Source organism: Fonsecaea multimorphosa, assembly GCF_000836435.1.
Source record: "Fonsecaea multimorphosa CBS 102226 unplaced genomic scaffold supercont1.36, whole genome shotgun sequence".
Taxonomy (NCBI): Eukaryota; Fungi; Ascomycota; class Eurotiomycetes; order Chaetothyriales; family Herpotrichiellaceae; genus Fonsecaea; species Fonsecaea multimorphosa.
The window spans coordinates 165,073-177,417 of NW_015971670.1; the positions used below are offsets into that span (position 1 = coordinate 165,073).

At 54.0% G+C, this 12,345-nt stretch overlaps 3 protein-coding genes across 3 annotated transcripts; 2 read left to right on the top strand and 1 right to left on the bottom strand.

Annotated features, from left to right (window-relative positions):
* Window positions 1-1,578: 1,578 nt before the first annotated feature.
* On the top strand, window positions 1,579-3,083 carry Z520_11173 (uncharacterized protein; the record flags this gene model as incomplete). Its single annotated transcript, XM_016781662.1, has 3 exons — window positions 1,579-1,590; window positions 1,638-1,784; window positions 1,851-3,083. The coding sequence occupies 3 exons, from the start codon at window positions 1,579-1,581 to the stop codon at window positions 3,081-3,083; spliced, it is 1,392 nt and encodes a 463-aa protein (XP_016627239.1).
* A 463-nt stretch (window positions 3,084-3,546) lies between these two features.
* On the bottom strand, window positions 3,547-4,353 carry Z520_11174 (uncharacterized protein; the record flags this gene model as incomplete). The annotated part of the gene is made up of 1 exon (XM_016781663.1): window positions 3,547-4,353. One exon carries the CDS (start codon window positions 4,351-4,353, stop codon window positions 3,547-3,549), a length of 807 nt encoding a protein of 268 aa, XP_016627240.1.
* Window positions 4,354-7,886: 3,533 nt separating this feature from the next.
* Window positions 7,887-11,906, top strand: Z520_11175 (uncharacterized protein; the record flags this gene model as incomplete). The annotated part of the gene is made up of 2 exons (XM_016781664.1): window positions 7,887-10,899; window positions 10,951-11,906. The coding sequence occupies 2 exons, from the start codon at window positions 7,887-7,889 to the stop codon at window positions 11,904-11,906; spliced, it is 3,969 nt and encodes a 1,322-aa protein (XP_016627241.1).
* Window positions 11,907-12,345: the final 439 nt, after the last annotated feature.

The following is a 12,345-nucleotide window of genomic DNA, read 5'->3' on the forward strand; positions in this document are numbered from 1 at the left end:
CACGGCGAGACGATTCATGTACAGTGGCTTCGCACCTTCCTCTTTCATTGGCCATGAGTTTCGGGTTTGAAGCCTGGGACTTTGCGCTACGAGATTCTCAATAAGCACGCGCAACCGCGAAACAGCCCCGATCCCGAGTTGAGGCAAGGCAGAAGCGACAGCAAAGCAGAGCTACAGTAGAGGAGTTTTCAGCAGTTCTCGAGCTGAGTGGGTGGCTCAACCTCACCGCCATCGTACATCTAGCTGCTATTCGGATAAGGTTTCCCGTAAGTTGAAGGGACAATTCGTGGCCTGAACTTGAAGTCAGACGTGCGTTGGAGGGAGCGAAGGAGCACACTGTGGAGCAATAGTTGCCTTGACTCGTAGGGATACCGAGGCCATCCTCAGATTGTCCAGAGTTGCCTCTTCGCTGTTCAAGCTTCATCCATAACGCTGAGGGTGGCTGTCGGTACCAAGCTTGCTAAAGTATTCGAAACTCCAGTGCGTGGAACCTGGAGCCAAATCCAGATCACAAGCGTTTGTGTACTCGTTCTTGACGTCAGGGTACCTGGCATTTCTGATTTCTTTTCATATTCAAATCAAGCGCTTCAGAACAAATGGTCGGCAATGGGAAACGGCAGCGGATTTCCCGGCGCTCATTATTCATCTTCTTAGTTGTGCTGGACATGGATGACAGCCGGTTTGGCGAAGTATGGCAGTGTTAGGTAAGAGGCTCTACACCCCGCAGTCTCAAACCGCCATGAGAGAGCAGCGAGGACTGATGGTCTGACGGATGAGGTTGTTGTTACACAGTCCGGGAGCGTGCACCATGTCATATACCTAGGTATGGCTCAAGACTTGGCTGGCATGGACCACTAAATGGCCTCGTCTCCTACAGGCAGCTGTTTCTTCAAGCCCCAAAAGGCGCCACACCGTCGACGAGAGCCTCGATGCCTCGAGATTTGGCCCTGGCCATGACGTCGTTGATTTTTCCCAATGCTCACAATTAGGCGGCGAGGCGGGCTGGCGAATTCGATGCACCCGGTGAAGCTCCAACACAACCAACCATTGACCAGCAAGACAAGCTCACTCGGCCCCCAAATGGCTCGGATGAAGCGCTGTCAACTTATCAAGAGACTCCAACGACAAGTACGGACTCCGAAGGGCATCCCAGCCTCTTGCACGTGCAGGCGCCCGGCGAGGTCGACTCGTGTGCCTTTGCGGGGCGGAATTGGGCGCGGATCGCCTGAAGAGCATCGAGTAAGCACCGTATCCGAAGCTGAAACACTACGAGAAGTTCGAGATCCAGCTGAACAATTGGCCTGCGGAAAGCCTCAAGTTGGGTTTGAAATCCTCTCCTTCGCTTTCTTTTTCGTACCGTCACGGCTTGCATATATTGAACCTGTCGTGTGCTGGTTGGTGTGACCGAACTCACTGCACATCACTTCTCTCTCCCGAGTCCAAACACCAAACACTCTATAGCTTCAGAACATCTTGTCCTTTTTGACCGGTGCACCTCGAATCCTGAATCCTGAATCCCGTAGATCTCGCTTTCACCTGCTCTGACATACTCGAGCACAAACTCCAGTTCGATATACCATGGGGGACTCGGTAAGCTTGACCATTGTCTGGCGCAACTTTGACTGACTCCGTGCCAGCGACCAACACATCAACACGCCGACGCCGACGGCCATTTTCGCCGAAAAGATAGCCAGTTCCGGGACTGGATATCCAAGGAGCCAGGTTCCAAGTTCACACCTGAGAAGGGTCGATACGCCCTCTATGGCAACTACGGCTGTCCTTGGGTAAGCCAGCTCCAACAAGCCCTTGTGCGAGAGATATAGGCCTGTGACTGACACCTCGCGTTCAAGGCACACCGAACTATTCTTGTCCGTGGGCTGAAATCGCTCGAGCCCGTCATCCAGCTCATTACCACCGACTTCGACCTGACCGAGAACGGATGGACCTTTAGCGGACGAAACGGCAGCATGGGTGCTGATCCTTTATACGGCTTCACAGGCTTGAAACAGCTCTATTTAAAAGCCGACCCAAGCTACGTGGGCCGCTATACCGTGCCCGTACTATGGGACAAGAAGACCGAGACAATAGTGAACAACGAGTCGTCTGAGATCATCCGCATGCTGTACGACCAATTCGACGACTTCTTAGAACCCCATCAGAGGGAGGTCAACAAACCCGGTGGGGGATTTTACCCCCCACATCTGCGGGCAGAGATTGATGCGATGAATGAGTGGGTGTATAACACAGTCAACAATGGCGTGTACAAAACAGGGTTCGCGTCGACGCAGGAGGCCTACGATGCCAACGTGTACCCTCTGTTCAAATCACTCGACCGTCTCGAGGAACACCTGAAGCATCCCTCTCACCAACCATACCTGTTTGGCGAATACATCACCGAAGCGGACGTCCGGCTGTACACCACGCTCGCGCGCTTCGACGTGGCATACTACAACATCTTCAACTGCAACCTGAAAATGATCCGACACGACTACCCCCGCCTTTCGAAATGGTTGCGCAACCTCTACTGGGACACGTCCGACCGAACCAACGGCGGGGTGTTTAAGAACACCACCTTCTTCGAAGTCTACAAGTATGGCTACCTCCGTGCAAAGGGTCGGCAAATGCACGGAGGAAGTGACCATGGATGGTCCGTCATCATCCCGCGCGGGCCGAACCCAGACATCGAACCGTTGACGGATGAAGAGGAGAAGGAACTCATCGAAGGCACCACCACGAGAAAAGTCAACGGCCTGACTCTCGAGAACTTGCCTTCAGGAAACAACCTGGGCTCGTCGCCGAATCCGTTCAGCGCACACGGAGACAAGGCAGGCATGGGCGCCATCTTTGGCGCCGAGGTTGATTCCCCCAATGCCGAGGGCGTCGCCACCGACAGCACCAGGAACGACGTGAACGGGGACGAGGAAGAGGAAGAAGACGCGGGCTTTGACGAGAACGGCGATTTCCACCCGCGGAGGGTCATCAAGAGGAGGACCACGTACAGCGACGCCAACGCCAAGTGGTACAAGGCGGCCAAGAAGGCAGAGAAAAAGCAGGGCGCCCCGAGCATGCATCTGGCGCTGTAAAGGACGGCTGCGGGGCATTGATGCAAACTCAAGCTTCAAGCTGAAGCTGAAGATTCAGGACCTGGGAAGTGAGAGCTGGGAAGGGAAGTGAGTAGCACATGGTGCGAAGGAGCGTTGAGGTCGGGACCCCTGCTCAAATAACAAGACCATGGAGTCGAGGAAGTTCAAACGGGAGCTGTGAATGAATGCTCGTGAAGTTTGGGTTGATGTAGAGGAACTGGGAAGAAAAAGCCTTCTTTTTACCACCAGCACGGCGGCAATACGAATAGCTGGAATAATGTACGAATTCATCATCACTATACTTGAAAAAGATATATTCTTTGATAGCTTCTGTGGCAACCGTATCTGGACTATTGACGGATGATATAGGATATATACATTCATATATATTTTCATTGTACTCGTGTATCAGAGAGGTTCACTCGAGGAATATCAGCTTCAGCATCAGAAGAATCAGCCGATATTATTGGATACCAAACCTCCTAGCAATCTCCAGAAAGCCCCCCTCGCCCTCGCCGAGGCCTATCCACATGTCCACCCAGCCCTGCTGCTTAGCCTGCTCCGTATCGTCCTTGGTCCAACTCTCCTCTTGTGGCCTCTCGATGTAGATGGTCTGATATCCACAGCCTCTGGCGGCCTTGAGATCGCCCAGATGGGCGGCCACGAGCGCACACTCACCTGGATCCAAGCCCAGCTTTTTGGCCGCGCCGAGGTAGACGCTGGGATGGGGCTTGTAGGCGCCAAAGTCCTCGCCGGACAGGATGTGCTTGTAGGGCAGGTTGCCGTGCGTGGCCAGGTCCTGCAGCAGGGCCGTGTTGCCGTTGCTCAAGGTGGCGGTCTCGAACTGGGCGTTCAGCTTGCCCAGCCCCGGCGGCGAGTCCGGCCACGGGTCCAGAAAGTGCCAGATCAGGCTGATCTTCTGCACCTCCTCGTCCGTCCACAGGCCCTCGAGGCTGTGGTCGACCAGGATCTTGTGCAGGGCCTCGACGTGGTGCTGGTCCACCGTCTTGAACTTGGACGGGTCCTTCTGCGCCGCCGCGGGGTCGTACGTCCGCGTGAACTGGTAATAGGAAATGCGCCACTCCTGCGCGATGGCGGCCCAGGAGATCTGGGCCGCGGCGGCGCGCACGCCGCTGGGGATGGAGGCGGTAGGGGAATTGAGGCTTTCAGACGCGGAGAGGGTGAGGTACTTTGTCACGCTCGAGCGCCAGTCGACCACGGTGCCAAAGACGTCGGTGAGGAGCGCTTTGGGGGGATTGGTGGTGGTCATGGTTTCTTTTTGTCTATGTTTTTCTCCTTGGGTTGTGATGATGATAAAAGGGGTGGATTGAAAGACTGAGAACAGACTGACTTAGCCGGGTTGTCTCAAGGCATTGCTTGTGGAATGGTACTGTGCCCTGCCTGTGTCTGTGTCAGCTAAACATTGAGAAGTCGAATGGTCCAATGATGACGAAATATGGCGCCTTTTGCCGGGCATTTTCGCATCAACTCTTGTTCAAGTTCAAGCGCGGAGTGAGTGTTTGGAGACGGTCGTTCAAGCAACAGGCGACAATTCGCGGTTGGGGTTCTCCAACCTCGGCATGCGAAGGGGACGAAGGGCGGTGATTACCTACCTAGGTAGGTAGGTACTTTTCTGTGGTCTTTCTGCCTGTCTTCAATTATAGACTTCGGACATTCTCCGAGATCGAGAGACTGTGTGTGTGTGCGGGAGGACTCTCTCTCTCTCTCTCCGCATCTTGATCCTGTGTCACTGTGAAGGTAATATCAAGGTGTTAAGCGATTGTGAGGTGGTGGAGGAACTAGCTACTAAGAAAAAGAGAGGATCTTTGCGTAGCCTGGCCCCATTCCTTTTGTTTGTCCAAGTAGGCTAGGGAGCTTCGAAGATACCGGGTACTCCATAACAACTACGAGTATGTGCTTGGGGTGATCAACTCCAGTTTGATCGACACCAGGGGAAAGATCCTGTTGGTATTCGAAAAAAGGGCACGATGCCCAACGAGTCGTGGATCAACCTGGTAATGGCAGAGAAAGGTGAAACAGCCACCACACACAAGACACAATAGTAGAATCTTGTTTTGTTGGCCAAGGGGAAAGCACTGACAAGGTCTCACGAGGCGAACAAGCCGGAGGAAGCCACGGGAAAAGCCACCAAAAGGAGGGGAAGAAGGATGGCACATGATGGCAGTGGGGGACACAGCGAAGGAACCATGTGTCCGCTGTGTCGTCGTTGTTGTTGTTAACATTAATTATCGTGGCGGCCAGTCCAGTTCAGGTTTGATTTCAGGATGTGATTGACAGGCCCATCCGTGCATACAATCATTGTTGATGGACGTGACACACCAAAGTCAAAAGTGTGATGAAAGAGAAGTCTGGTTTAGCAGGAATCATCCTTGTCCTTGACTCCTTGCCACTATCGGGTACGGGCAAGCATGGATGATGTGCGACGTTTGCTGGGTGGATGCGCATGTGCACGGAGCATGATCAACATGCCGGGAACTTGCACAAGTAGCACTCGTAAACAGGCCAAGGCGCAAACCTTGAGGTCGGAGAATTTGCTGCAAAACAGAAGATTTGCACAGGACCGAAGCCTAAATATGGCTTGCTCCCTGGATCCCTGGATCCCTGGATCCCTGGATCATATCACGACTAGGTACAAGCCCGCACGGAGTTGCGGCAAAGCCAGGAAGGAGGAACACTTATTACGAGGACGGACTAGGCCTTGACAAACACAACGGTCGCCGTAAGCGAGAGTGAGAGAGATGAAAGAGAGAAGAGCACGGACGCAGAGGCAGACTCAGCCAAGCCAAACCCAGCCCAGACTGGCACCCAACCGGTGTGTCCTTTGGGGAACCGAGTCATTATTTGAGGAGGTGGCTCGGTGGGTGGCTCGGTGGGTGGCTCGGTGGGTGGCTCGGTGGGTAACAGTTCATGCTGCATGCCGGTGACGGTGGTTGTTCCCCTCTGCAGTATTGACCAGGATGAGAGACGGGGAAGAGCAGGAACAAGCAGGGGGACAAGAGCCGTGGCCCAGTTACAAACATACAGGATGCATGTACGAGTGCATTCTGCATGCTCCATGTACGTACAGCGGCACAGTCACGGCCAGTCTGTGGCCAGTCTATGGCCAGTCTGTAGCCAGTCCCAAGTCTTCCATGATTCCTCCATCCCTCCCCTCGGTGCCCATTGTCCACGAGGTGTAGATACCTGCACTTGCCACTCGGTACCTGCAGTGGCCACGAGAAGGGGGAACGCAACGACGACAAAGTCTTTTTCCAGGAAATTGTCAATTTGGTACCTCGATCAAATGGCAAGCTTCAGGTCCGAGCTCAGCTAGCCCCCAGGACGGAAAGGCTAGTCGCCAGCTACTGGTGAGAATCTTCCGGCCGTGGCAGCCTGGTGGGCAGTGGTGGCAGTGGTGGCAGTGGTGGGAACGTGGTGGGGAACATGAAACACACTAGACATGCCCCCAGGAACTTGACTCCAGACCGGCCCGTTGCTGCTCAAGGCCCTAAAACCGCCCTGGCACCCACTGGCGTCCTCTACGACTCGTTAGACCAGGGCTTCTGGGGCCTATTAGCTCCATCGGACCTGCAGTGGCCTGAAGCCTGGAACCCCGATCTTACCATGAGGGTCAAGCAAGTCTCACCCAGTATTTCGCACACTCACTGACGAGTCTATGGAAGAGAAAATTGTATGCATTCAAGGAACACCACAGAAAATACCATACGTGTTTCTCGGGTACCTTTGTCCTACAGAATCCCATACCTAGGTACCTGCGTCGACAGCAGCTTGGCCACCGTCGTGGGGCACCCCAGCTCTTCAACGACCATCGTTAAAGCTGCGTGGTTCCTTTCGGGCTAAGGCGGATGCCCCCGTCCTATTGGGCCCTTGGCCATGGGCTATGGCTGCAGCCCTGGTCGGTGGCTAGCCCCGCGCCCGCTCCCCCCGAGCTCGAGCCTCATGCCCTTAACTTGTACGGGCAGCCTTTTTCTCTTTTCACTTTGCCAAACTCCACCCTGTAGTCCCTGGTCACAGTGGTCAGAAAGGCATCCTCGCCTGCGCCCAGTGATGCCCCTGAACAATGATTTTCCCGCGATTCATGCTCTCATGTCCAATCAATTCGTGGCCCAATTTTGCGCCTATGCCGGCCGATCAGTTCCAGCAGCACCAGCAGCTCCAGCAGGCCCAAGCAGGACCGTGGCTCCGCTCCCAGACGCGACGGTCGGCGGCGAGTCTTTCCCTATGAACAAAAACCTGAGCATCACTTTGAGTCGAGCGGGCTTCGCTCGACCCAAACCAGAGGATCAGGCCTGACCTCGTCGGCCCTTTTTCGACTCTGTTCGCTTCAAAGCAGAATCCCTCGTCAATCGTTACCCTTGTCCTCGTCCGATCTCCCCATTCCTCAGACTAGGCTGGACCCAGATCAGCAAGTTTTCTCCTGTCCATCTGTCAATCCTATCGCAGCCCGTCCCATTGCTTTGACCGCGCTTGCATGAGCCTTGGTGTTGTGCTGTCAGTCGTCTCGTCAATCTTGCATGACCATCTCGCCGTCTCAATCGCTGCTTTATCTGAGAGCTCTCACGAATCCGCTGTGCGAATTCAATTGTTGCATTCAATTCGTTTCTGCCCTTTGCCCGTCATGTGCTGCAAGTTTCGCTGAGTAGTGATTCATGTCACTATTCGTTGCAGGGATCAGAAGCACAGAGACGAGCCCGTTCAAGCGACCCAGGAGTATGTGTATGCCCAACGGCGGCTGCATTTGAATCCGGGCCTTCTCGAGGGTACAGCAACTGTTGACGAATAATGGACCCCGAGGTCAGCTACTCGCTACCTTCACCTACAGATACTCCATACCGAACACCGTCCAGTTCTCAATCCCTCCGTTCCCGCCGGTACGAAGACATGTCGCCCTCTTCTACGCCTCCTCCAATGCCCGAGGATCGAGCCAGCAAAAGACGAAGTAATGATTCCACCCACTCGAACCCTGCTCTGGACGAGAACATTTCCCCTCTCGACCCACGACGATTTACGCCCACGCTCCATGCCTCGTTGGTCTCCGAAATCCTGTCGTTACGGCGAGACCTCGAGAGTCGCACTAATGACATTGAAAAGTTGGAAATCAGCCTCCATGCGGCGCAATCTCAGAACGAGGTGCTTAATAACAACCTCTTGCAGGCCAACAAGGAGACCAGATCGGTCAAGCGGCAAATGCAAATGCTCGAAGGAGGTACCCTGTCAGCCCTCAACGACCTGGCCAAAGAACGAGACGACGCCTTGAGCGACGTAACTGATTTGCGAAAGCGTCTCGAGCAAAGCCAGAAGAAGGCCAAGAGCCAGGAGGAAATCGCGGAGAAGACCCAGGCCTTGTGGGATAAGGACAAGGAGCTTTGGCTCACCGAAAAGCGTGGCCTCGAAACCAAGGTTCACATTGCTGAAGGCCGCTTAAAGGTCGTGCTGAGTGAACTAGCCAATGCTCAGCAGCATCCAGCACCTGCTTCACCCACCGAACGTGCGCACAGCCGCAACAGTTTAATGGATAGTCCAAGCAAAGGCTCTATCATGACTCGGAGAGGGCGGAGGCACAGTGCGACGTCGGTCAACAGCGACACTCACGGAGGTCGAGTGTCAGTTTTGAGTTTCCACAATGGCATTTCGATCAACTTGGCCGACGAATTGGCCTTTGATGAAATGGAAGAAGATATGCTAAATGCACTTGACAATGACGATGGCCGGGTCTCGCCCGATGCACTCCCCGAGGAACACGTTCGACCCGCCTCCAGCTTGTCCATCAAAGCGAGGAAGGTCTTGGGTCTACCTGTCGACTTTGAGGATATGGAACGTAATGACAGCGTCGAGCATGATCGTTCAGGTGCCATGTCAGCGGATGGGAACCGACGTCGACCAAGCATCAAATATGTAGACACCGCCATTCAATTCTCCCCACCCTCGTCTCCGTGGCCGGTCACAGATCCACGACCCAAGCTCAATGGCCACCGACCCTCGGAGATTTCGATCGCAAATGCCAGACAAGTTAATGTTACCCCAAGCCCGGTCAGCCCGCAAGACAGTATTGATATCGCTTGGGAAAAACAACGACCTATCATGGTATCTTCAGGCTGCCAGACAGTCGAAGCTATCCCCAGTCCCCCCCTGACACCTGACAAGCGCGACGCAGGGCTGGCTACCATTCCCGAAAGTGCTCTGGAAAGAGTCGAAACCGCCACCATTGGAACCCAGACCGAACCTGCACAACCAATCTTTGACCAATACAGCCACAAGCATACAGGAAGCGAGGAGACTTTGGATCTGAAGGTTCCCCTGATTGCCATCATCCCTCCAGCGTCAAGACCTGCAACACCTGAAACTAATGTTGTGCTACCACCCCGAACCAAGAACGCAAGTACCCAGGTCGCTAATCACTTACTGGGAGGATACAAGTCGTCTTCTATGCAGACAGAAGAAATTCGGGTCGACATAAGAGCCATTGTCCCACCCTCCGAAATGCCACCTGCTCCATTGTCAAGCCATTACAGGCCCCCAATTTCCTCCAGGGCCATACCACCTCCAATCCCGCGAAGCAGAGTATCTCCCGGTACCTCCATGTTTGCGTCGAGGCGTTCGGCTATGGCTGGACCGTCCAAGATACCTCCTGTGAACGACAATGGACCTCTCACGAGAGATTTTGCTTCAAATATGCCCCGGCCCGTCAGATCAAGTAGTCTTTTCGCCGGATTCGAAGATGATGTCGACAACCGTGATGACTACATCGAAGAAGACACCTTCGCGGAAGACGATATCTTTAGCCGCCCGACCGCGAAATTTGTTCTCAAATCTGGTAAAATGGTCTCCCAGGATTCTCGCCTGGAGGATGTCAATGAGAGCGCAGCGGTATCTGCAGGTGAAGCAGCTGCTCTCGAGAACCTCCGACTGTCTGAAGACAGCTTACCGCCGGAAATGAAGGCGATCCTCTTCCAAACTCGGACGAGCCCACGCAGAGGCTCCCAACGGCAGAACATGGGACTGAAACTGAAGAGAGTCCCATCTGCCAAGTCTAACAACATGAGAAGAGCAGCCTTGATATCAAGCGGGGCAGCAGCCCACCAGTCGTCACACTCCCAATCCACCACCGGATCTCTGGAAAGCAACAATCCGCCTCCCTTCCCTGTTCCCTTGCGGTATAGCTCGGCCAAGGTTGGCAAGTCTATTAGTGAAGGCGGAAGAAGTTCGCCCGGCAGCAGCAACGCTTCGCCTACCAAACGATCGAGGAACAGCAAGTATCCCAAACCTATGTTACGAAAAGCGAGATCAGGACCAGCGATCTCACCTCACTCGCAAGCCAGAAAGTCACGCAGTCGATCACCACCCCTGGAACCAAGGGTATCCATTGTGCCAGAGATGCCAAGTTTCCAAATGCCTACAACAACACCGGCACCCGTTGTTGAGCGATTCGGCAATCCACGGGAGGCGAGTGCGCCGCGACCGTCGATCGCAACCGGGCCTAGTCGACAGCGAAGTCACACGAAACAGAATTCCGACGTACTGTCAATGCAGCAGACGTCGGTTGTAGACTCTATTGCACAGACAATGGTCGGGGAATGGATGTACAAATATGTAAGGAGACGAAAGTCTTTCGGAGTGACCGAGAAGACGGATTGGGATGCCAATAAGAGCGTTGAGGAAATTTCTCAAAGTGTGACCAACAATGGTGTCCGTCACAAACGATGGGTGTGGCTTGCGCCATATGAGCGTGCGGTCATGTGGAGCAGTAAGCAGCCGACATCTGGGACCGCCTTGATGGGCAAGAGTGGTCGAAAATGTAAGTCCGATATCAGGAAGGGTGCATACCTGGAAGCTAATTGTCAACCAGTGACGATCAAGTCCGTCCTCGATGTCAAAGATGACAATCCGATGCCTAAAGGGGCAGTAACTGGACCGAACTTCAACAGATCCATTCTTATCTTGACTCCTCAGCGCGCACTGAAGTTCACAGCAACATCTCAAGAGCGACATTATATATGGTTGACGGCATTGTCATTCCTATCACACTCTCCTCTCAGCGTCAACGACCTTACCGCCATCCCTCCACCACCGCCGCTCCCAGAACACGAAGTATCGTCTGCTCCAACTCCATCACTTGCCGGATCGCTTCGCAGACGACCGATTAGAGACTCGATTAGATTGACGAAAGGAGCTGCCAAGCCGGGCCCGGGAACGAGATCGTTTACTACCGACGGATCGTTGCCAGTGCAAGACTCGCGGCCCCCAACGCGCGACTATTACGATCCGTTGACGGACCCTGCTCTGCCACCAACGATCCCTCGTCACTCTCGAAAGCGAAGCAATACGGCACCTCGAGCGCCGCCCAGCTCTTTCAGGAGCTTCTCCACAAACGGTGTGACCCCGAGTCTACCAGGACCGGGATCGAATTATTCGCAAAGCGTGCATTCCACTGCAGTGTATTCCTCCGACCGCGGCTTATATACGCCCAGCTTGGGAATGCAAAGCGTGATCAGCAGTCGGAGAGGAAGTGAAGCGAGTGCTTCAGGTCGACCTCCCCTCCCGACCTTCATGGATAACAACCAAACGACGACCATGAGGATGGATGCCTTCATCGAACACGAGCAAGGCACCTCCTCAGGCCGGCCTTCTTTCAATTTCATGCGATCAGGGCAAGGAAAAAGAAAGGACATGGCCTACTGGGGCGCAGAACAAGGAAGAGAGAGCATTAGCCCCGTGGATTCGTTGCTCCACAGCGAGATGATGGCAGCAAGCTCCTCCACGCGAGGAAGCTATGAGTCGAGGGATCCATGGCGCGGATTCTGAAATTTACCCTCTCCCAATGATGCGTTTTCAAACATTGGCCCATCGAAATACGTTTCTTAGTCATAATGTGTACGAGTGACAATGATGGAAAAAGAATCAGATTTCTGCGCAAGCAGCGGACGACAGGACGAAATCCGGCACCCAGCTTGGAAGATCGTTTTTGCTGCTCTGAATCAATCTCCCTCCGTTTTCCGGCAAATGGGAGATGGCGTTTTCTTCGACTGGGGCTGTGGGATGGGATGGGCCAAAAGGGATTTGTTGGTATAAGAATGGGACGAATAGGCCCAAGCCTAGGTATGGGAGGAAGCTCTGCTGGGTCTGTACCTATATCTCTCACACATACCCCCGGTTTTGTGCGCGTCGGCTATTTTACTTTCGGGCGTTCAAGCGAGTTTCTTGTTGTATAGAGCCTCTGTGTGCTCATCAATGTTACAATGCA